This window comes from Myxine glutinosa, chromosome 7, assembly GCF_964187855.1.
Source record: "Myxine glutinosa chromosome 7, kmMyxGlut1.1, whole genome shotgun sequence".
Taxonomy (NCBI): Eukaryota; Metazoa; Chordata; class Myxini; order Myxiniformes; family Myxinidae; genus Myxine; species Myxine glutinosa.
The window spans coordinates 141371082-141397433 of NC_136267.1; the positions used below are offsets into that span (position 1 = coordinate 141371082).

A 26352-nucleotide genomic window follows, 5' to 3' on the forward strand; every position below is an offset into this window, starting at 1 on the left:
TCTTCATCCCTACCTCGTTTAGAATCCTGTGCGGGTCCAGGTCACTAGCCCGTTTGCACAGCAGGAGACAGGGTTTTGTAATCGTGTGTGTGTGTGTGTGTGTGTGTGTGTGTGTGTCTGTGCGGGCCATAACTTTTTTTTACCATTTCAGCTATTGTCATCAAATTTTCACCAAAGCTTTACTATGATAATATGGAGAAGGAAAATTAATAATTATTTCAAAAGGTCAAAGGTCAGCATCACTAAAATCATCAATTTTCATCCAATTGACCTGAAATTTCAATCTACCATTTGAGTTTCGTCATCACATTTTCAACACAGCTTTATTATGAGAATATGGAGAAGGCAAATTAATAACTTGGTCAAAAGGTCAAAGGTGAGCATCACATAAAATTGTCAATTTTCATCCAATTGACCTGACATTTTAAGAATTTGCATATTGAGTCACTGAATTGGTTCACCAATCAAAAGCTAGAAGCTGATTGCTTTTTGGGGGGATCAAAAGGTCAAAGGTCAAGTTTACATAAAATCGTCAATTTCCCTCCAATTGACCTGAAACTTATAAGAATTTGCAGGTCACAGTATTGTTTCACCAATCAAAAGTTAAAAGTTGATTATTTTGTTTAAATCTAAAGCTCAAAGGTCAAGGCTGCATAAAATCATCAATTTATTTTACTTTATTTTTTTTACCGTTTTCGTTATTTTGAGTATACAGAAGAAGAGGAAGAAGAAAAAGAAGGCGTCTGAATACAAACGGACACAGACGAGCTTTGCATTTTCAGATGCTTTCTAGTTTAAATTGTATCAGATGTGGCAATAAATGTGAATTTTTACTCCCAGCTCGCCGGCTCGATGACAGAAGACACCATTTGCATTTTTGCTACCCCCATCCCTACCCTGTATAGAATCCAATGCGGGCACGGGCCATTTAAATTGCTATTGTTCATAATAAAGTCTATGCAGCGAGGCCAACCACCACCACTTTGACAGCCCCAATTATCCCCACTTGCGAGGAAACGTTTTTCACCCAAATATTTCAAGAACCTGCCTGATGTCCTTGCCTAACATACGACTGAGGTGGCAGGAATTAGGAATTTAAAACTTCTTCAGGATGCCGGCGATAATTTGCCTACTCTTCGAAAAAGACACCGTGGGAATTCGAACGTCCGCCGTGGGAATTCGAAATTGAATCGATTCTTCCTTGTCACGCACACAACCTGTCCAACAAGTTTTGTCCAAATCCATCCATAACTTTTTGAGATATCCTGATATGTATCGTTTTTGGCCCTATCTCCCAATGGTGAAGAATCACTTAAAAAATTAAATAATTCTCATATCCCAATCCATATTCATATCTTCACCAAAATTGAGTCGAGTCTTCCTTGTTACACACACAAACTGTCCACCAAGTTTCGTCCAAATCCATCCATAACTTTTTGAGATATCCTGAGTGTATCGCTTTTGGCCCTATCTCCCAATAGTGAAGAATCACAAACAATTCTAGTAGCCGGATCCGAATCCGGATATTCACTAAAATCTAATCATTTCGTCCTTGTCACATGCGCTACATCTCTGCTAAATTTCGTCCGAATCCGTCAACAACTTTTTGAGATATTTTGTTCACAAAGGACAGACAGACAGACAAACAGACAGGGGTGAAAACATAACCTCCATCCACCTTCGGTGGCGGAGGTAACAACATAGAGGGGGAAACACACCAATAGCAGTGTTGAGAAAAGATCTTGGCTGTCTTGAAGATCTGGAGGGAATAATTGGATTGATGAATATGTTGAAGTTGGTTCCAATGGCGGGGGGAAAAAAGGGGGGGAATGAATGAGTGGAAGCGAGCATGATTCTGGATCTTGGGAGTTTCACAGGATGGGGATTGATGGTGAACCGTTGGGTTTTCGGAGGGTTTTTTCGAAGTTTTTTTGGGGGGAGGAGGGGAGTTTCAACGTTGCCTCGACGTACAACACCGATGGGCAAGAGGCTGGCAAGATTTCCGGCATTTTTGTTCGAACGTAATTGATATACATATAAATATGGCGTCAAGGCAGGAAAAACTCAGAGAGCACGGGCATCCCTGCGCAAAGTCTCCTTAAAAGGCAAGTGACGTCACAAGCCGGGGGGACACGGTGGGCGTGGCAAGTAAAAAGACACCCCGCGGTCTTGTTAGCGCAATTCACTCTCAGGTTTACAGAGAGGTGGATAGACAGTCGAAAGATAAATACACCAGTTATGCGCTTTAATTATACAACTTACAGAATAGAGAAGGGGGAAAAGAATGAATAGATGGGGTAGGCAAGTGAGCGGCAGCATTTTAAATCTTGTAGCCGGGCACGGAAAACGATAGACGTACATCGGACAAAGGGGGACTGTCGTTGGTACAAACAGGCAGACATCGATGCGCAGGGGGCTTTGCACAGCAGATTCGATGGGATCGCGCGGCGCGTGTCTGTCGCTCCTCGCGATGCTGCGTCCGGGTTCGTGCGAACCGAGCGAACAGACCCCTCCACCGAACTCCACACTGAGCAGCTACACCCTGTTTACCTGCGGCTTCCCCAGCAGGGCCGCGGCGGAGGGCGAGGGCGCGGGAGCGTTGACCGAGCGGGTCGTCATCAACGTCTCCGGCCTGAGGTTCGAGACCCAGCTGAAGACCCTCGCGCAAGTTCCGAACTCGCTGCTCGGAGACCCGGAGCGTCGAGCGCGCTATTTCGACCCTCTGCGCAACGAGTACTTCTTCGACCGTAACCGCGACAGTTTTGGGGCCATCTTGTACTACTACCAATCGGGCGGTACTCTGGTGCGACCGTCGTACGTACCTTTCAACATCTTCGCGGAGGAGTTGAAATTTTATGAACTCAGCGAGGCTGTCGTCATCAAATTGAGCGAAGACGAGGGGCATGGACCCGAGAAGGAACGACCATTACCCACACACGATATCCAGAGGCAGGTATGGCTCCTGTTTGAGTACCCAGAGAGTTCGTGCACGGCACGGACGCTCGCCATCATTTCGATAATCATCATCCTGACGTCCGTGGTCATTTTCTGCCTGGAGACCATTCCAGAGGACAGACCTGAGGTCACGAAGGACATCATCAACAGCACTGAGGTCCCCAGCTCGGCCGAAGAGTCAACGGACCCGTTATTCATCGTCGAGACCATTTGCATCATCTGGTTCGCCTTCGAGCTCCTCGTGCGCTTCTTTGCGTGTCCCAGCAAGCCTGGATTCTTGAAGAATCCCATGAACCTCATCGACATTGTGGCCATTCTGCCATTTCTCATCACTCCATTCACGAAGCATTCTGAGAACCTGGAGCAGCAGACGATGTCCCTCGCCATCCTGCGTGTGATCCGCCTGGTCCGGGTCTTCAGGATATTCAAGCTCTCCCGCCATTCCAAGGGTCTCCGAATCCTTGGGCAGACCCTGAATGCCAGCATGCGTGAGCTGGGTCTGCTGATGTTCTTTCTTTTCATTGGAGTGATCATCTTCTCAAGCGCCGTATACTACGCCGAGGCCGATGACCTCGACACCAAGTTCCGCAGCATTCCACACGCCTTCTGGTGGGCCGTGGTCACCATGACCACGGTAGGATATGGAGACATGGCGCCGGAGACCTTGGGAGGACGAATCGTAGGGTCTCTCTGCGCAATTTCGGGTGTACTAACGGTGGCGCTCCCAGTGCCCGTCATCGTGTCCAATTTCAACTATTTCTACCGCCTCGAGATGGAAAGCCAGGCCACGGCACCCAAATATCCTTCCGATGAAGACACCTCATCCAAGGACGACGTAACAGACATGGTACCGGGAAAATCAAATGTTTGCAAGGGTGACATAGACAGTGGTGCGCCGAGCACGCTGGAACTCCGGCCAGTGACTGCCAGCATGACAAGCATCCAGACCGAGGTATAATCATGGGAGCATTACCTGCTAGAATTATTACCTGGTAGAAATATTACCCGGTAGAACCTGGAGTATTACTTGGTCCTAGTTGGTTTACAAAGACCGTACACTCATGTCCTTCCGAAGACCTTCATGATTATCGGAGTCATGATAGATAGTACAAATCGCAACATCATCACCAATCATTTCCTTGATCCTAACCACGAGCCAAGGAGCAAAGAGCGAGCAAGATGTAAATAATTTGAGCACCAAAAGTACAAGAAGATATTCCAAACAATGATGGGAGGACATTCGCTTCCAAACGTGGCATTTGTTTCAATATCAAGCCCCAATCCTGACCACTCATGTTCATGCTTGCACGAGCTCCTCACTCGTGCGATCATCAAAAGGGGCCCCAGGACTGGCCTGAAAGCATTACCCATAATTCCGTGGGGGCAATATCTATAGATGTCGACTTGATGGACGTTTCCAAGTCGACTCGATTTATCTGATCGACTAAATGTATTTTAAACTTGAACACGTATTATTTTATCCTTATTATATATATTAATTTATTCCTTTTGTTGTTTCAACTCAAGCGCGGAGGTAAAAATATAACTGATAGAATATGTATGTGCACCTGCATACACGTTTATATTAGGTGCACATACTGTATACATGTCCATGCGTACGTACTCTCATATGTATATATTATTGCGCGCGTGTTGTTTTGATTGCACGTGATGTTACAGTTTTACGCCGCGTGACGCCATCTATTTATTACGTACGCACAGCTGATACATTAAGGTAATTATAACTGAGAACAGGAAGACAAGGGAAGGATTATGGGAGGGTTGGGGATCAGTGTTGGAAGTAGTAAGTAGGGGTGGGCGGGGTAAGTTTGGGGTGCACTGTGAATGGCTGCAGGGAGGAGGGGTTGGAAACTCTACTATATTTGCGTACGTAATAAAATTAACAAGTGGCCCCCTTTTGCTATGCACAGCGATTTAACCAGAAGTTGTTTGCTGTTATTCTTTCTTGTATGAACTCTTTCCAGTTCATAGATTTATTTATTTTTCTCTTAAAATTGCCTTATTACAAAAATGCATGTTCTATGCACTTCCGGCAAAAGGAAAAGTCGATAAAACTTCCAGTGTGTATTATACAAACGCAAAATGTGCCTTTTGCATCTATTTAAGTTGGGATAGCTGTTTGGTATTCCAGCATGAAAAACGCATCCACGAACGCTATACTTATTATAATGACAAAATAATGTACAAAAGTTTGAGCGAAAGGACGCGCTGTGCCTGCAATGGCATGGACTCCGCTGATTCCTATTGAAAATCACTGAGGGTCTTTTCCTGCCAATATTCCTTAACTGCAATGCCAGTGTAATGATACACATCTCACCTTTATATTCCATGTTCCTTCAACTATGCACTGTTTATAATATCCTTTTCATTGTGTGTGAATCAAGTTGATTTCAATATTTGAATGCTCCATTGTTTGTTGGCCTTTTTTTTTAAAGAGCCTTCTATATACCCAAAGGATAACATTATGTAGGCCAATAGATGTTTTCCTTTCAGATTTTTATTATTTCCGACTTGAAATGTATTGAAGAAGTTTTTATATTTTTATTTATTTGTAATATTCCTTTCATCTTTGAATAACTCTGTGTCACTTTGTAAGAACACGTCGCTCTGTTCTGCGGAGGGCATCATCCCACCGGAGACGTGATCGGCCATCTTGGATGATGAACGCGTACCGCTTGATTATTTGCAACCGAACAATTTTGCAGTGATCGATTTGCTGCATGGATCCATGGATAATTCGAAAGAGGTGCGTGCTGATTGGCAAGACTCCGCCACAAAATAAATGCCTCGAGATGGTTCATATGGTCTGAAAGACCTCCGAGACACCCACACCTCTTCCCCAGTATTCCCATATTAAGTGGATGTTTCTGTTTAAAAAAAAAACAACGTTTCACACTACAGCATTGTTCAGTACATACATTTAAAATTGTTATAAGCACATCGACATAAATTGTTGTTATGGAGTAAGTTGGCCACATCAGCTTAATCTCCTGAACCCAAAACATACAAATCACTGCTCATGAAGCCATTGCCGACTTTTGAGGGTCTGTGCTATAAAAGTGTCCATTAAAGATACTCAGATGCTTGGTTGCTGGTTTTGTTCAATTGATGACGACAAATGAGAAATCATCTAATGTTCCACCAAATTTGATCTTTGTTACTTTCACTTAAAAAAAAAAATAGGGGCAATACCCCTGGCGCTCACCTGGTAGAATAAAGCAGTATACCACACTGACTAAAGGTATTTTAAATACTATCACAGTATTTTAAACCAATTTCAATGGTTGCTAGAAGACAGGGCAGCATGTACAATCATACAAACGTAATCATAAGACGTTAAACAACAACAACAAAAAAATACCTATTTTGGGGGGCAACTCCCCCACCCCATATACATCCTCAGGCCCCATTTTTTCTAATGCCTTGAACAAAGGTTGGTACATCACGGGTGATGAAGGTTGTGGTCAAGTTTCATCAGAATTGCATGTGTAGTTTATAAGAATAAAGCAAATACCTGTTTTGGGGGGCAACCACCCCCCCCCCCGTCTCCCCAAACACTCCCTTAGGGCCCGGTTTTTTAAAATGCCATGACCAAACTTTGGTACAACACGGGTGATTAAGGTTGTGATCAAATTTCATCAGAATTGCTTGTGTAGTTTCAGAGAAGAAGGCAAATACCTATTTGAGGGTGTCAAACCTGGACCCACTTTCATCCCCAGTAGACCCCCTTAGATCCTGACATTTTTAATGCCGTGAACAAACTTGAGTCACAACATACCAAACATAATTTGTGCCAGGTTTCGTCACAATCCCATCAGTGGTTTCGGAGAAGAAGTTGCAAGTGTTTACGGACTGACGATGCGCCATTGCATAAGCTCCCCAGAACTACGTTCCAGGTGAGCTAAAAAAAAAAAACCACTAAGTGTAATCGAATTTGCACACAGCATTCCATTAACCGCACATTTGATCAAATTTGCCACTAGTGGTTCTTTTCCATCCACATGGATGATTACAGAGAGGGCAACTGGCATAATGACCTCTTTACATTTGATGCATTTTTAATCATCAGAAATATCAACTATTATCAAACAGTATAACACCACTCAAAGGCTTATTAGGTTCTAAAGAGACCTTGAGGTCTTAAACAACTTGCATCCATGAAGGATGGCGATGCAGAACCCATCCTGGATAGCCATCCTGGCTATCTCTAGAACCGTAGTTTAAGTTAAGTCTGATCCTGTCTGAGATATAGCCAATGTTATGGTTGCTCATCATAGCCAAAGATGGCTGCTCACACGTGACATGCAAACACTTGAGAGGGTGAATTGGTTTCTACTGTGCAAGACCACAGTATAAACAAATATGGCTTGCCCTTTCTTGGGCAAACCACATTTCAAAGTTGGCCTCCAAAGCCAGTTGCCGACTGGGCATTCTCAGTTTGTGCAAAATCCTTCTTTGCCATGCCTGAACTCCTATACACCTACAAGGCCTTAATCTGCAGCTTGATGGAGTATTGTTCTCCCCTTTGGGCTGGCACTCCTGTCTCACACCATGCTCAGCTTGACGCCATGGAAACCAAGGCCTTCAGGATCATTGGAATGTCCCACGATGAAGCTTCTTCTACAGGTTTATCATTTTGCCATTGCAGACTGGTCGGTGGTCTCTCCGTCTTCTACTGCCTCCTTTTTGGTCTTGCACCCTCTGCACTCTCCGTGCTTTGTCCTCTCCAGGTTTCTGCAGAGCGTACGCATTCCACCAGCAATCTCCTTCTAGTGAAACTCCCAAAAATATTCCCTGTTTTTCCTTCCTGAAAATTTGCTTCTGCATCCATCTTATTAACCCCCTGCATTCTCCCTACCACTCCTCCCAATCGCAAGTGCATCTTTGTGCATCGTTGTATATTTTAGCCGTTGACCCTGCTGTTGGCATTTCCCCCCTTCTCTTTCTCCTGTTCCTTTTGCTCTGTTGCATCCTCATCTGTTCTGTGTTCCACCTCTTCCGCGAGCCTCGACTCTGTACAAAAAAAACGACTGTGTGCACAGCAAGCACACTGAGCTTGCAAGCAATGTATAACCCTGGTGTCAAGAGACTTCCAAGAAGACCAGACCATGACTTATATCTGCAGTTTAGGCAGGAATTTGTATTTGTTCAGGATTACACCTGTGATAACCTTCTGAACTCTTCCGAATCCTGAAAGACACTTTTGGATCTTTGACATCCATCAACTAATTCTAGCAGACAAGACACCAACCTTAAAGTTTATCTGGATCAAACCCATCAAAGACATATCAATGGCAACAATGCTACCAACTTAGCTTATACTGTTTATTCAATTATATCAGTATTACATCCTCCATATATATAAGCCCTGTGTATTTATTTATCTGTCACACAGGAAGTGACCTCACGTTGAAGGAAGTGACTTCGCTTTCGTCACTGAAAGGGAGCACATGCAATGTCAGTGTTAGCGCCATTCGCCATTTTGTTTCCACTCGGGAAAGGTGAATTTATGCCGTCCAAAACTTTTACGATACGCATCTGAATTTGGGTTGATTGCATGACCATTCCTGTTGTTTTCACAACTGAGAGGTGAGATGTTCGTCATTTTTATTTGCAGTAAAATATATACGGATGAGTAATCTCACTGTCATTTAAAATTCCATTCTCACTTTGATAATAAATATTTTTTCTAAAATGATCATACTTTACTTTGTTGGCCCCACTAGTTTGAAATATAAGACAGTGATTAAGCTGTCATAATGCAGTACTGTTATGCAATTCCTAAATTATAATCTGTGAAACCTCAGTAAGCACAACAACGTTTCGCTCATGCATCCCATCCCAGCTGCGGCTATCCTATCTATCCCCGAAGGCCTGGTAAACTGAATCCGATGGAGAGGCAATTTTGATAAAGCAACTTGCTCTCTCAACATGAAAAACTAGAGGGCAACTTTAGTTCATTCCATAAGGCTCACACCAAGTGTACGCTGAGGCTTGCCGGGAAACACTAACTTGCAACCCTCAAGGCTAAACTCTCGAAGCAGTGTCCACCCTCCAAGCCATGACGCCACCTTGACAAGTCCGTCTAGTGTATCCTCCCACTCAATCCCGTCCATTCCCTCAAATAATGTTATTGCAGACTCTGCTCAAGATAAGGCAGGATATTTAAACTCTGCCCTTGCCTCCAAATCTTATGTCCCCATCTTGCCCCCTTGTATCCACTGTCTACGGGACTCTGTGTCCTTTTTGCCTGAGAAGGTACAGAATGTTCTGTTCGCCATAATTCCAGATGGTATTCGTGCCCATGCTCTCATATCCCGTTCTGCCATTCTTGCTCCACCATAGTTTCCTCTATTCAGTCTGTCCTCCCCTTTGGCCACCTCCCATCGGCCGATAAGTCAGTAAACATCACTACCATCAACAAGAAGTGCACAAACAAATCCCATCAACTTCAGATAAGTGAGCTTACTTCCAATTCCAAGCAAAGTCATGTAATCCATCATTCCTGCTGATGTCAAGTCTTTCCTCTTTTCAAACGGCCTGATTTATGACCGTCAGCTTGGGTTCCATCCCGGCCACTCAGCCCTGGACATGCTGCTGCTCCTCGCTCACTAATTGTTGGAGGTCGTAAATCTCACTCAAGAGGACAGGATCATCTCCTTGGCATCTCGGGCATTCCACATAGTCTGGCATCCTGGTCTGCTTGCCGAGTTCTCTGCCTGTGGCATGCAAGGCCGCTTTCCTTCCTGAATTTCTGATTTCCTCCACTCATGTCATCAATGGGTTGCCATCGATAGAGCCCTCTCCTTCCCACTCCCAGTGGAGGCTGGAGTTTCCCAAAGCAGTGTGTTGGGCCAAGTCCTGTCCCTCATTAAATTTTTATAAATGACCTCTCTGATGCCCAGGAAAACCCATTCTTCCTTTTTACAGATGACTCCACATTGTTTCATACAGTACCGCATCCTAATATGCTAGGCAGACTGCATCTGCATCACTCTCTGCTGTTCTGGAATTCATTAGATGCTGGTCTGATAAATGGAACATGTCCTTAAATCCTGGAAAACAAATTGTCTCACCTTGTCGTTCCAGAAGGATCGTCAAAGTAACCCACCTGTCTATTTCCTCTTCAGTCATTGGAAGAGGGTCAACCTCCTGAATGTTTGTGGGCTTCACCATCAGCTATGACCTCTCCTGGGCCAACCACATAGCAAGTATGGCCTCCAAGGCCACCCACAAACTGAGCATCCTCTAGCCATCTAGCGATCAAAATCTTTCCTTGGAAAATAAGTTACTAGTTGATGATGTCCATAGCTCAGTGGTTATGGTTAGGGTACTGCTCTTCACTAAGGTTGGTGCCCCAGCATCACATCTGTCTCTCCTGGACATTGTGGAATCTAAAGCTCTCAACATCGTTGGAATCTCCCACAAAAAAGGCCAAAGCACAAGGTCTGTTGCTTTCACAGTGTATGCATGTTGGTGGTCTCTCTGTTTTCTACTGTCTCTTCTCCTTATATTGCTCTCTCTCTGATTTGCAAGTCCCAGGCAACTCCAGCACGCATGCATTCTTCCCTCTTCTGCTTAAATTTTCAAAATCCAGGCTGACTACACACCTCAACTCCTTTGTTCGTTGCTTCTATCTTCTATGGAACTGCCTTCCAGAGGCTCTTCCATCTCACTCTTCCCTGCAGAGCTTCAAGCAGGCAGTGCACCGCCATCCCATGTCATCCCTTATCCTGATGCAACATCTATATAATAATACCGTAAGGACTCGACTTTGTTATCCCTTTTACGCCGCACCCAGTGACCCGATGCCCACGGCACTAATGCATTTTCCATCTACGAACTGCGCTCTTTGTTTATCACGTACAGCCATACTCGAAAAATCTGAATTCGCCGACTTTGGGACCCAAAAGCATCCGATTATCGGCCGATACGACGCCATCTTACGACACCATCGTATTGGCGTCTGCTGGGCGAAGGCAATGCGAGCCGTCCGCTGATTGGACAGTCGAGTGGTGTGATGGGTGATGTGAACCAAATGGTCTTTTTATTCCCTTGAACATTTTAAATTAGGATATATAAGGAAACGTCTTTATTGTCATTTTAATAAAGTTAAATGGAGTGACGTTGCGATACTCGGGGTGCGTTGCATAAATCCTCGTAACTCAGAGAGGTGTAGCAGGTGGCGAGACGTAAGGAAGCTTTTTTATTCCCTTGAACATTTGAAATTAGGATATATAAGGAAACGTCTTTATCGTCATTTTAATAAAGTTAAATGGAGTGATGTTGCGTACTCGGGGTGCGTTGCATAAATCCTCGTAACTCAGAGAGGTGTAGCAGGTGGCGAGACGTAAGGAAGCTTAAAGAAACGAGCTGAAAACAGACGAACGATATCCCTTCCGTGGATGTTCCACGGGTTTCACGTCTTTATCGTCATTTTAATAAAGTTAAATGGAGTGAAGTTGCGATCAGTGAGTTGTACTTGTATACGAAGAGATAAAAGGATGGCATTGACTTCGAGACGGTACGTGATAGTTGGCTGCGGCTGGCTGATGCTGCGTTTTTTTTCTAAGTGCCATGGATGCTGATGGACATAATAAAGGTATCGGCTGATCTCTCATCGTAATATTACCCGATGGAAATGAACTGTTTCTTTGTTTGTCATTTCCTGTGCAATAATGTCAAATTGATGTCAGACATCCTTTTCTATTGACAGCTGCTCTCCTTTTCGATGGCATCGTCTATTGATATGCATGTTCTTCTTTCATATAATTTTACACATTCACAATCAGTATTTCAATTCTTGCAGACATTGGAAAGGAAGTTGACTCACAGGCCAACTCTCTGGCTCAATCACAGGCCGACGCACAGGCGATGTAATTGTGAGTAGCATTTTTGCACAAGTGAAAATTGATCTTTCTTCCTAACTCTTACTCGGACAAGCAAATCCCCTATGCCATCCATAATGGTACACTCTATCCATACACCACATCCTCCCTTCCGTGGATGTTCCACGGGTTTCGGCTAGTCTCTATTACTCCTATTAATCCGTCCTAACCCAGCCTTCTTACTTTGAAATTTCATTGCTCTTCGTTCTCTCTTCGTTTTCTCTCTCTGTCCATCTCTCCATCTGTCCATCTCTCTCTCTCTCTCTCTCTCTCTCTCTCTCTCTCTCTCTCTCTGTCCATCTCTCTCTCTCTCTCTCTGTCCATCTCTCTCTCTCTCTCCTGTTCATTTATCTCCTTGCTGATTGTGTTCAATTGGTGCCCCGCTATCTCACTGCCAATTTAACCCTCCTGTTCCATAAGTCTTGCTCTTGTAGAGAGAGAGAGAGAGAGAGAGAGAGAGAGAAATACTTGTCTCTTATAAGTTGGAGGCCATAAATCTTGTCATATGTATGCTATACATAGGACGACATACAATAAGATAGAGGATTGTGAAGTGTAACTTCAGAAAGATAAACTGGGGGATAAATTGGAGGGAAGTAGGTGATTTGTGAGTTTGGAAGAGGTACAATAAGGTATTTAAGTAGACAGAATGGAGAAGGGTAGGAGTATAGAAAACACATATCCTTGTCTTCCTTTTTTTCAGTTTTAATTTCCTAAATTTACTTAATTCTCCATGTGGTTATGTAATATATACTCAATCGTACCAAAAGTCATGGGACACGATAACATTACCTCCAGCACCGAAGGTGGACGGAGGTTATGTTTTCACCCCTGTTGTTTGTCTGTCTGTCTGTTTGTTTGTGAGGAGGATATCTCAAAACATTATGGACGTATTTGGATGAAACATGGCAGATAGGTTGGGTGTGTGACAAGGACGAATTGATTAGACTTTGGTGATATCTGAAAGGTTCATAGTGTAGTTATCAACCACTCCATTTTGCATCCTTTCATGCTTTCAGATTTTATGTAGAACGAAAAGAACAGTAGGAAGAGGGGGCAAGGGGTACACACAAACGACAAGGTTTAGGGACAAAATAGAGGAAGATTTGGAGGAATAAGAGACATGGGGAAGAATGAATGCAAGGGGAGTACGCAGGGGGTGAATACGATGATTACAGCTGTAAGCTCTCAATCACAAGAAGTGCAAGGAAAGATGTAAACCCTGAAAGAGATGGGCTTGAGGAGGGTTAACGGGGATGGAAAATATCATGGTTGTGGATGGGGAATGATCTGAGATGGTGATGAACAGCTGTCTTAAAGCTCGGAAGAGAGGAATGAGATAGAAGGAGTGAGCAAGTTGGTTCCACAGGTGGTTAAAAAAAGAGAAACGAATGAGTGGAGGTCAGCATCAGGTCTGGATTTTGGGACTTTCATCAGGAGGGGAATACTGGCAGACCATTTGTGCCCTGCATAAACCTGGAGTTGTAAGGGGGAGCAGAGCATGGAAAGGCCAGAGTGTTTAGGACCAGAAAGGAGGTAGTAGAATACTGAGAGACCACCGACCTGTCTGTGATGTGAAAGTGATATGCCCAGAGACTCTCATCGTGGGAGGTTACATCGATTCTGGGATGACCTTGGTTATGGTCATCGGTTTGTCTGTCGATGGGCTGACCATCGTGGGAGACCTCAGTTTCCATGGCGTCAAGCTCTTGTATCTTCGGTTACGAAGAGAGATCAGTATTCCATCAAGATGCAGATGAAAACCTTGTAAGTATAAAAGAGTTCGGATGTGCCAAGAAAAGAGTGCACAGTGGAGGATGCTCTGTTGGCGGCTGGTTTTGAGGCAAATTAAATACTGTATGTGTTTTGCCTCAAAGGTCAAAGCCGAGAGTGAAGCCCACAAGTTTGAGTGACTAAACTTGAAGAGTATTGTTCAGGAAGTAGATGGAAGAGAGCAAGCAATCATCTGATATTGACTTCACACTTGTGTACATACTGTAATTTAAACCCTGGGGATATCCATTCTTTGCACCACACAATTTGACGCAGTACATTCCAAAGACTCCTTACACTCTTTCATCATATCATGAAGGTTTGATGTGATGAAAGAGTCACATAATCTGTCATGTCTAACCATCCATCACAAGCTTATCGGCCTTCTTGAGGAGACTTTCGATGACCTGCCACGGTCAGGATTGGTATGGCCTTTAGTCTTCCGCTTCATGGTGATCTGTGCCATGGTTCAGGTACTAATGACTTAGATTGTTTGAAATTCTCCCAATGGAGGTGCCTATTCCCTGACAACTGCTTGTCATTCCATTTTGAAGCAATTTTGCCTTCTTTCTCTATGATCTCTTCCTCATGGATATGATTGTCTGAAACGGAATAATGAGAGCTGTTTTCTGACTTCATAGGATGTTTATATTTGTCGTTATGAAAGGGGTGTTTGATGCAAATCAGCCACGTGTGGGCAATCCTCACAACTAGAAAGGGATGTCCCATGTTTTTTGTTGATTAGCATCTCCATTTTCAGGTTTCAGAAGGTGGAACGGAGCCCTCCCAGGTCTCAAAGTATCCACCTCCGTTTGTTTGTTTGTGCGTGCAAGTTGTTATTGTTGCCTGCTATCTCCACACGTGCATGGGTTTCCGGAAATGAAACGGGGACCTACCCGATCTCAAAGTATCCACCTCTGTTGTTTTTCATTTTGTAGTGTACTGTATCTTACTAAACAAAACGACTTCGTTTGAGATATTCAATATGTCATTCAATAGTTGTCTGAATTATTTCTGTTTGAGAAAAGACAGTCCATATCAGATGATTGTTTGCTTTAATTAATCCTGGGAAGCCCAAAACATTGCTGACTAGAGAGATCATGCATCACACCTTACCCTGCCTGCACCGTCTTAACAAATAAGGACATGGGCGGGGTCTACGAGCAGCAAATTTGATTGATCGTTATGACCATTTCAAATGCTGTATTATTTTACCTAAGTAATGCTAAATGGAAGGGTTTTGAACGTACCAAGAGGCGATTTGTGTTCTCCTGTTGAGATATCGAATTAAATCGAAATAAAATAAAGATTTTAAATGTTGTAGGGAAAAAAAAAACTTCCACAAGTTTACCGCCATTGATGCAGCGTCTTTTACACCACCTTATTTAACATGTTATATTAGTTCTTTAGCCTGTTGTTTGTGTCCTTTATGACGTCCTTCAAAATGGTAGTTTTCCTGTTTGGAATGATTTTCAATTTTGATTGATTGCCAGACAGACAGAAAGACTGAAACATAACCATACACCTCTCTGTGCATGTGCTCTCGGGACAAATTCAAAACCAAAGTACTGCTAATCTACATGTTTGTTATATGATTCATGTTCCGATTCATGTTCAAAATATTCAATTTCAAAATAAATATTGTTGTTTCAGAAATTAAGTTGTTCCTCGATCATAAACTGAAGTTTGTAGACAGACAGACGGAGAGACAGACAGTCAGAAATTAGCCAATTGCTTAACCCCGCTTTTCGCTTTGTGTGCGCGGGGTAATAAAAAGCAGACATTTTCACTTTCTTTGAGCAGTATTACTCAACTCCACCTTGGAACAAACAGGATGCAGTGAGACAAATCCTGGTAGTTGATTTGGAGTCAATCAAATTTTAGGCAACAACTTTACCTTCAACTCACATAGTCTGAGCATCATTACTTTGCCTGTGCTCACCTTTCAGCTGATTAGCCTGAATTTGAATCTCAGCCGGGCTATAAACTGTCACCCTGGTGTGTCGCAGGCAGGGTGAGGCATCAATGTGTGTGTCGTCCATTGGAAGGACAGGTCGAATAAATTCCAACTTCCTGACTGTGAGTAGCAAGTAGTCTGGAGGTTCCTTGACGCCAGGTCACACTGCTCGCTATCTGAGAGAGAGCGGTTGCTATCTGGATAAGCAGGTTCCTCACTGCAAAACAAATGGACCAGGTGGTTCGCATTTCACCAGTGAACGGCTTTCTTCGGTTACGAAGGGAAATCTGCACATTGCATCTGCAGCAAGATTACTGGAGAACTGGAGTTCGATGACCTTGCGATAAGGCACGACTTATATTTGAGTTGAATGTCGTCTCCCAGCTGGCATTGAAAAGCATTCGTCCCATGCTCCACTGAGCCAAAAGTTCCTCCACGCGCACAATTTGCCATTCTTCTGCTGCTTCTGACATACAAGGCATTAATGTGATATGCAGTGCCAGACAGTACATTTCACTGTGGGCATCTGCCGCTTCGGTCTTTCTTGGCATCTCCTGACAGGAAGCCGAGAATTATGGTTTACTGTTTCTCACTATAGATAGAAATGACGACATTGAATACCTCCATCTTCTGCCATTCGGTCTTACAATGCCTACCTTTCCTTAATATCTGCCACACTTTTACTGTTCCTGATTACTTTCAGGCACTTGTTCTCTGTTAATCCATATTTTGTAAATTCCCCACCTTTCTCACTCTTCTGTCCAAACTCAACATGCATCTCCATAGCATAATCTTTTGATGATTTTCAGGTGTTTCTGTGGAAACATCCTACTTTCTTTCCAACCATCTTGATTCATCCCTTGGCAATCTTGATTCATCCCCCCTTTGTATTGCTTCTGCCTACCGCACTTCAAGGATTTAGCCACCTTTACCTTCCCTCATTGATGCCCTTCTATCAATATTGCCAGTGAAGGTTTTTCATGAGATCAACCTGAACATTGGAACACAAAATTTAATCAGTCAAACATCCAAAAAAATTCAGGATTTTTTCCCGGTGCTACGTCTCGGGGTCTGATGCGCCATCTCGCAAGAAGGGCAATTAGGAGTATTGCAATGGAAGGGGATTCGAACTGGCAATTAGTAAGATTAGAACAAACCAGCAGGAAGACTCAGCAGTGGGAAAATTATTGACAAACTTCTGGCAAATTCCCCATTGCCTCTGCAGTAGAAGTATTATCGCAGTTGTTGTATTGTAAATTATCAACAGCAACTTGTGTTCGCATTCCGGCCAGAAAAAGCTACACGAGCTGGGAATGTGTTGGTTTCTCATGGAGATTCACTTGGATGATTGAGCATTGGATGTATTTGTCAGACATTTACTCCACAAAGATTGTTCTACGTATCATTTGATTTTCCTGGCATTGTGATTCTGTGCCCTGCGTACTTGGCATGAGCTGGGTTTGCAAATGTAATTTTGCTAGATTCCAAAAATAAGTAATTCGATTCCCTTAACACACTGTCTTTTTTGATTTGAATCTCTTAAAATAGTTGTTTTTATTTATTTAGGCGTATATATTGTGTTCTCATTCAAAAGTAGACCCTCGCCTTCCATAGCTGAGACATTCAGTCGGCAAGGTCTGTTTCAAGAGCAAAAAATCAATGTGACAAAATCGATTCATTGCGAGCAGAAACATGTTCAAACACAACTCGTGCATGGTATTTTATTCAGCAAGAGGCCTGGGTTAAAATATCAATCTCAGTATGACCAGTTGTAACCTTCACCCCTTTATTGTTAACATATTGGATGTTTGTTTTCCCATCTGCATGGCCTAATGTGATCCTAATAGTCTCATGATCTCCATTTACCCTGCACTTATTCACTACACAGAGCTGCTCTTTCTTACATTCGTGCAATCCACAGATCAAATCAGTTGGTGCCTGTAACATAAGTAGTAGCACTGGGAACTTGGGATATGCGGAACTTTTGGAATGATATACTGTAGATATGCGGGGGTAGACAAGGCGAAATGAAAAATAAGAAACTGCTTCTGATAACAAGTATCGGACTGGGACAGGTAGGTTGGGAATTTTGGGGAAATTGTTTTTTATATGGATTCAATCTATTTAAGATCAATAAACTGAAAAAAAAATCAAGCACTTAACAGCAGGAACTATGGATGTAATGCGCAAGGTCATCATCAGTGTCACACATAGCATCTCCGAACGGATGTTGCCTCCTCGGACGGATAGCATGATGCATTATCATGAGGTTTCATTGAGAAATTATTTTGCTGGCAGACCCAAATTATATCCAGCAGGAGTGATAGGAATTTGGAATTTGTTCAAGGTGTTGGCGATAACGCAGCTCCTCTTGGTCGAATGCACCGTCGGATTTTTGACATCCACCAGCTCATGCTGGCAAAGGGGACACCAAGTTTACCATCTATCTGAGAGTCAGTGCAACATCCCTACTTAATACCTGCAAAACACCAATATGAGAGTTTAGAGTCAGGTCGGGAATCAGAACAAGACTATAGACAGTCCACAGGTAAGTGGGCTACCTCTGCAACTTCCTGACAAATAGAAATCAGAACATAGTGTTTTCTGTAGTGATGCATCAAAGGAGAAACATTGATATTACTAGGGCATTGCCCGTACTATATCTATATCTAAAATTATATCCCCCCCCTCTATTTACATGAAATGGTTTGGTCCAAAGCGAACGGCTTGCGAGTACGGTGACAATCCCCCCCCTCTATTTACATGCAATGGTTTGGTCCAAAGCGAACGGCTTCCGGAGTTTGGTAAAGAAATCGCCATCGCGTGCACAAACGCGCAGGAAAGCGAATGAATCGCAAATTCGGTTTTATTAGTTTTAAAACATAGTTTAACGCCAACATAGTTTGCAAACGTGAAATAAATGAATACGCTCTCAAATGTGCCATCCGAGGCAGAGTGTGTCCTCCACGTTCGGCACACGCGATCGTTCGCTGCTCTCTGATTGGTTGAATCGTTTTTTGGACATAGCTCGGTAAGTAATTGTCCGATTAATATGAAACCTTGAAAAGGCACATCCTCGGGTCCCCAGCAATATACCTGGCAAGTTTAAAGTATATCGGACCGGTAGTTGTCGAGAAACAGCGGTCACAGACAAACAAACAAACGTACAGACGTACAGAGATTACTGGAATTATAGATAGATAAAAAAAATTGCACAGCTCAATCTCATAATCATCATGATCATCATGTACCATGACCTATACAGAATGTTGGTGATGGGGAAACTACATTGCAATCCTGGTCGGGTCGCCACTCCGACTCAGGAAATCAGGGCAGGTATTTGTTATTTGCTCAGGGTGCTCACCTACTCTTTGTGAAGGACACCGTGTGATCTTTAACGTCCAGCAACGAATGCCGGCAGACAGGATTCCCCATCGTCCATTCGAGGGACACAGTGATGAATCATCCAGACAGGCCAGACAGCTTAAAGGTGAGTGTGCGTACCTTTGGCAACTCAATCTCATGGCAATCACCTTGCCCGGCCAACTGGATCTCCAGGTCATTGAAGTGTAAGAGCATTTTCTTCCAACAAGCAGGAAATTGTGAAAGGGTCATCGACTGGTCCATGCAACATTTTGTGAACATCTAGGAAAATTTACAATCCCTTTACTTCAATAAACTAGTGATAGGCGTCCACAAACTTCCTTGACCATGTGTGGATCGTTGGCCGAGGCCCTCACTTTTTTTTCTTCCACCCTCACTTTTTAAGCTTTATTCGTTTTTAAATTCGTTTTCTGCACAACTGCTTGAGTGATGGACACAAAACCTTCAACATCGGACAACCTACCTGTGCAGATGTTTTCAACAAAGTTACATGATGATTGGATGGTAAATGCAGCCGGCATTCCAAAAAGACTTTTATTTTGGCATGGGTTGCAGGGTGTTTCAGGTAATAGGAATAAACACCTGAGGCCCAACGAAGATTATCTCTCACAAGTAACACCACAATGATCAGTACATAGCACAGATTAATGCTGTGGCACTGACTACACATTTGACCCAACAATATAGAAACGGAAGTGATTGGCATAACACATAGTCTTCCGAAGTCAGTGGCCAAAAACATACTGACTAGAAAAATAGGAGTAAAAAAACAAATCATCCCAGTGCGCAATACTCGGGTCAGTTGGTTTACTGGAAGCAAAAATATATATATATCGAACACCACTCTTCCACGTCGCAATGTCGACCGATATGCCTCCACCCACATTATTACATCATTATACATACTTGTACCAAGTTTGATTTAATTCCCTTTGGCTGTTCTCAGGTATCACATTCTTACCTACAATGACCTCTGACCTTTGACCTATGATGCAGAAATGTAATCAGTTCATATTTTCATCATAATTAATATATACTTGTACCCAGGGCCGGCGCCAGACTATTTTGCGCCCTAGGCAAGGCCAGCTACTTGCACCCCCCCCCCCCCCCCAATTTTTTTTTTGCCAACTTCGATTATTAAAAAGATGTTTTGTAGAAAAAATAAAAAGCAGAAAACTTGAAAATGCTAAATTTATTTTAAATTGCAAGAATAAGTACCGTAAGATGCCAACAGCACCAATATTAAAGGTGCAATATCCATTAATATGGCAGTGGCCCTGTTACCCCACGCTTTGGAGCAAATGGGCTTTCACTTAAAAAAATATGACACTTTATGTGGTTTGCAATGCAAAATATAGAAAGTGGTCCCTTTATGAGTGTGAGAATGGAAATTACAGATAAACAAAACAGTTTTTGGTTTGAGCAATAAGTTTTAGATATGCGAAATCAAAATTTAAAATCATCAATCTTTGATTATCTTTCGCAAATACAAAATAAAATATTTTGGCACACAAACCATTTTGAACTAAAGGGCACTCGGTATAATGCATACCTCAGCCATTGGCAACACAACATTCAAACCTTTTACTTCACACACCTTTGAGTATACAGGTATATACCATTTAAGGATACTTGGCGTAACCAAGCCGTCATGTCACCACAATATTTCGCTTACAGTCAGACAGAGAAACAAACAAAAAACCAGACAAACAGAGTTTAAAATGTCTCATAAAAGTTTCAATTTCAGATACATCAACATCTCACTTTGCGTGCCTTTTCCTTTGCAAATTTTGTCACAAATTCAACCAGATCAAGTGCTGATGCTTGGGCATGTTCAATTGATATAGTTGCCAAGCCAACTAGTCCCTTTTACAACATTGTAAAGCGCATGTAAGTTTTTATAACTTTGAGCTTTGAGAAACTACGTTCACCACTTGCCACTGATACTGGAAGTGTGAGAAGGATCCTTAAAGCAACGGAAACATTAGGCACATTATCCAGGAGTTTTTGTTGTAGTATGAAGAGAAGTACTTCTTGTGGCAGCATAGACTTTGGAAGTCTTCGAGCTATTGCTACAACAGTAATGCGCCCCTCTGATGTCTGCGCCCTAGGCGGCTGCCTAGTTGGCCTAATGGTAGCGCCGGCCCTGCTTGTACCAAGTTTGGTCAAAATCCCATCACTGCTTAACAAGTTAGCTCAACAACAGAATTTTCTTTTATCTAACAGGACCTCTGACTTTTGACCTCTTGGCCCTATAATCTGATCAGTTCATCTTTGTGTCATTATACATACTTGTACCAAGTTTGACTTAGTTCCCTTCAGCTGTTAAGTTATTGCAGTAACCAAAACTTATTACAGACTCTGACCTTTGACCTCTTGACCCCAATATCAAATCAGTTCATCTTTGCATCATGACACATACTTGTATTAAGTTTAACTTAGATCTCTTCAGACATTCTTACGTTATTGTGGTAACCAAATAATTGCAAATTAAGATGACCTCTGATGACCTCTTGACACCAAAACGTAATCAGTTCATCTTTGCATCATAATATGTAATTATACCAAGCTTGGTGAAAATCCCATGACTGGTTGACAAGTTAGGTCGGTAACAGAATTTTAACCTAACAGGACGTCTGACATTTTACCATTGACTTATTGACCCCAAAGTCAAATTAGTTCATCTTTACATCATTATAGTTATACATACCTGAGAATTTGACTTGGAAACCTTCAGCATACCTTATACATACCTTCAGCTGTTCTCAAGTTATCGCGGAAACGAAAATCTATCACGGACATACGGATAGACCAGAAGGACAGACAGAGGGCCAAGAAAACATAATGCCTCCAGCGACTTTGGCGGCGGAGGTGTAAAATTTCACTACCTCTAAAAGTTATCCTAACGAAAAGGTAACCAGGCATGGGCTTAAATATCGATTGGTAGGTATGTTACTTTATTGAAGCAATATTATAAACTGTGATATTAAAAGGTTCCACAGGCTATAACTAGAACGCCACTCAGTAGAGCGCATACTCCCGCCGTGGGTTTAGTTGGAATAATACGTTTTGTTTAACATCCCCTCTCCCCAAAACAATAAATGAAAAAGAAAGTAGGCCCTAACTGTCAGAGAATTTATTTTGATATATCTCGGAATTAGAGGAGAAAAACATCATTCAAGAATAAGAATAAAAGCTTTAATGCAGTAAAACAGAAAAAAATCTTTCTCAAAAAAATTCCTGGATCCGGAATAATATCCTGAGCTTCACCAAAAACTAATCAATTCTTCCTTATCCGAAGGGCAATCATCCCACCAACTTTCATCCAAATCCGTTCAGAACTTTTCCAGATATCTTGTTCACAAACACACGAACACATGAACATACGAACACACACACACACGGACGGACACGATCGAATGCGTTACTCCCTGGCGGGAGTAATAAACCTGAAATTTGCAGAGCCAGAACCAGAATTATTTATTTGGTCTGGGAAGCCCAAGCGAGGTTTCTTCTTCTTCAGCATCTCACAATCCTGGGTGTAATATGCGATCTTTTTTTTAAAAAAGTTGGAATTTTGCCAAATCTGTTTTATTCGTTTGTTAATATACCTCAGCCATTGACAAATCTGGAATTATAATTTTATTTGAGGTTCAAATTAACCCAGGAGATTGTGTCAAACGATGCCTGCAAGTCTGTACATGTGATAAATAATTAATCGTCCACAGGCGAAGACTCTTCTTCTTCACGCAATAACAACTTCTAGCTTCCAGACCGTACATCCAATGATCTTCAAATTTTGCACACTTGTTACTCTTCATGACTTCTACTAGAGTATGACGTTTCACGGCGATCAATGAAGTGGTTCAAGAGATATAAATATTTTTATTATTTGCGTTTAATTAACGATGTCTGCCAAACCACGTGACCTATCGCAAATTCCAAAAGGACATTTTAGTAGACTGATATGCTGAACAGATTTGTGAAGTTTCCCCTCGATTGGATCACAAATGAGGGAGAAGCTAGGTTTTAAAGCTTTGTGCTTAAAAACGTCATAACCCTGAAACCATGTGATGCATGATGTCATGCTCACTGACTTTTGTGTTCGTCATGGGTATGCGATTCTGCGTGCAAAGTTTGGCCTCGATCTGTTCGGGCGTTTTGGAGAAAATGGGATTTTCGTTTTTCACTCAAACCAATATGGTGGCCGAACCACATGACCTGTGACGTCATAATTACCATTAAAATATTCTACAGACCGAGTCCCTCCTATGGTGAAAATTTGCTCTCAATCGCTCCAATTTATTGCAGAGAAAATGGTTTTTAAAGGAAACCAGAAAAAAAATTCCCCAAAAAATCCTGGATCCGGAATAATATCCTGAGCTTCACCAAAAACTAATCAATTCTTCCTTATCCCAAGGGCAATCATCCCACCAACTTTCATCCAAATCCGTTCAGAACTTTTCCAGATATCTTGTTCACACACACACACACACACACACGCACACACACACGCACACACGGACACGATCGAATGCATTACTCCCTGGCGGGAGTAAAAATGAATATTAAATGAGGTAGGTGTACAAAATAGTTGGCCATTGGGAGGTAGACATGGAATAGTAACAGATTTAGTTTTTTTGTATACAGAATCGAGGCTCCTGTAAGAGCTAACACATTGAACATGAAACATGCACAGCCACATAAAACATACAATGAAGGGAACAGGAGACAAGAGGGGGAGAGAGGGAAGCACGCAAGCACAACAACAGTAGAGAACCATGACGTCGGTAGATCTGTGGAAGGGGGAGGGCTGGGGAGAGGGGGGAGCGATACAGATACATGGTATAAAGCAAATGAACACTCCGAGGAATTAGAGGAATGAAGTCGGAGATTGAAAGAAGTGGGTTTGGGGTGTTTTAACGGGGGTAGAAAAGATCAAGGTTTTGGATGGGGGAAGATAAGAGATGGTGGTGAACAGCTGTTTTAAAAGACCTGGAGGGAGGAGTGGGATTGAAGAGAGTGACGGAGTTTGTTCCAGAAGCGGGAGAAAAGAGGAATGAAGAAGTGAAGGTGAGCAGAGAGTCTTGATTTTGGCAATTTCACCAGAAGAGGGTTGCTGGCAGATCTTGTGCATCCTGCAGGAATATTTGGGGGGCAGAGCACAGACAGAGCAGGTGGAGCAAGGCCGGAGAGGAGTCGGTAGAAGACAGAAAGACCACCAAGCTGCCTGCGGTGAGAGAGTGAAAGGCCCTTGGAGTTAGCTTCATCACGGGAGATTCCAATGATTCTGAGCGCTTTGGTTTCAACAGCGTGAAGACGAGCTAGGTGTGCGGCAGGAGCACCAGCCCAGGGGGGAGGACAGTATTCCATTGAGCTGCGGATGAAATCTTTTTAAGTGGTGAGGAGCTCAGAAGAGCCCATAAAGGATTTTGCATGACGGAGGATGCCCAGTCGGCGACTGGCTTTGGAGGCCAGCTTGGAATTGTGGTTTTTCCAAGAAAGATCATAGCAGATAGTGAGACCCTAACGCTTGAGTGACAGAACCTCTTCAAGAAGATTGTTCAGAAAGTAGATGGGAGGGTTGTCCAGACTGTCAAATAACAACGATAGCAATCCTGTCCGAATTGCAGCAGATGGACAGACCGCATTGATAAGTACTCTAAGAGTGTTCGAATGTGCCCCAGCCGACCGGCTATGTTAACTGGCGTACTCTTCATAAGACAGCGTACATTGGTGGGAGTAAAGGGAAGCTCTCCTTCTCTCCATTTACTTCCATATCCTCCCAAACTTATCTCCCCATCATTCACAAATTCCTCTCTACTCATTTCTCTCCTGTCATCTTCCCATCTCCCCGTTTTTCACATCTTCATTTGAGCTGCCTTGCATACTCAAAGTTGTCCCCAGGAATGTAGGAGACACATGACTAAGTTATTATCTCCTTTCCGAGGCATAGGAAAACTTTGTGGAAATGTTGAAAGCATTGCTACAGCTCTGCATTCTAATACAAATATGGCTCGGCTTGTGCTTTTTATAATCAGCTAAAAACAATGATTGATACTGTATATATACATACAGTGTCTATAGAAAGTCTACACCCCCTTTCAAAATTTTCACCTTTTGTTGCCTTTTAGCCTCGAATTAAAATGCATTAAATCAGACTTTTTCCACCTTTATTTACACATCGTAACCCACAACGTCCAAGTGAAAAACAAATTCTACAAATTTCAGAAAATTCATTAAAATTACAAAACGAGATTATCTTTGTTGGACAAGTGTCCACACCACTTATGATGGCAATTGTAAATTAGCTCAGGTGTAACTAATAACCTTCAAAATCACACACCAAGTTAATTGGCCTTCACTACTTGTGTTAAATTCGAGTGATTCTGATTTGATTATTTCAGAATAAAATCAGCTGCTCCTGTAAGTTTCTTCTGCTGGGTCGTGCATTTCACAGCAAAGACTCAGCCATGAGCACCAAGAAGCTTTCAAAAGCCGTCTGGGATAAAGTTCTGGAAAGCCGCAGATCAAGGGATGGGTATAAAAAATATTTCAACGGCCTTGAATATTCCTTAGAGCACACGAAAAACAATCATTAAGAAGTGGAAGGTGTATGGTACCACCAAGATCCTGCCTAGATCAGGCTGTCCCTCCAAACTGGCTGACCAAGGAAGGTGGAGAATGATCAGAGAGGCCACCAAGAGGCCAATGGCAACTTTGAAAGAGCTACATCCCTTTATGGCAAAGAGTGGTCACTGTGTGCATGTGACAACAATATACCAAACACTCCACAAGTCTGGCCTGTATGGTAGAGCGGCAACAAGGAAGCCATTACTGAAAAAAGCCCACCTTCATTCCCATTGGAGGTATGCAAAACACCACACTCCAGAGATTCTGAAGCCATGTGGCAAAAAGTTTTGCGGTCTGACGAAACCAAGATGGAACTTTTTGGCCTAAATGCAAAACATTCGTTTCGCGCAAACCAAACACAGCACATCACCCAAAGAGCACCATCCCTACTGTGAAGTATGGTGGTGGCAGCATCATGTTATGGGAATGTTTCTCATCAGCAGGGCCTGGGGCACTTGTCAGGATAGAAGGGGAAATGGATGGAGCAAAATACAGAAAAATCCTCAAGGAAAACCTGCTGCCCTCTGCAAGAAAGTTGAAATTGTGACGGAAGTTCACCTTTTAGCATGACAACGACCCGAAGCACACAGCCAAAGGCTAAGGAACAAAAAGATAAATGTCCTTGAGTGGCCCAGTCAGAGTCCCGACCTAAATCCAATCGAAAATCTGTGGCATGACTTGAAGATTTCTGTCCATCAACGCTCCCCACACAAATTGACTCATCTTGAAAAGTTTTGTACA

At 42.8% G+C, this 26352-nt stretch overlaps 1 protein-coding gene across 1 annotated transcript; it reads left to right on the forward strand.

Moving 5' to 3' along the window:
* The first annotated feature begins 2294 nt into the window (after nt 1-2294).
* On the forward strand, nt 2295-4415 carry LOC137430646 (potassium voltage-gated channel subfamily A member 1-like). Its single transcript, XM_068121440.2, has one exon. The coding sequence runs from the start codon at nt 2405-2407 to the stop codon at nt 3911-3913; it is 1509 nt and encodes a 502-aa protein (XP_067977541.2). The 5' UTR covers nt 2295-2404; the 3' UTR covers nt 3914-4415.
* The last annotated feature ends 21937 nt before the right edge of the window (nt 4416-26352 follow it).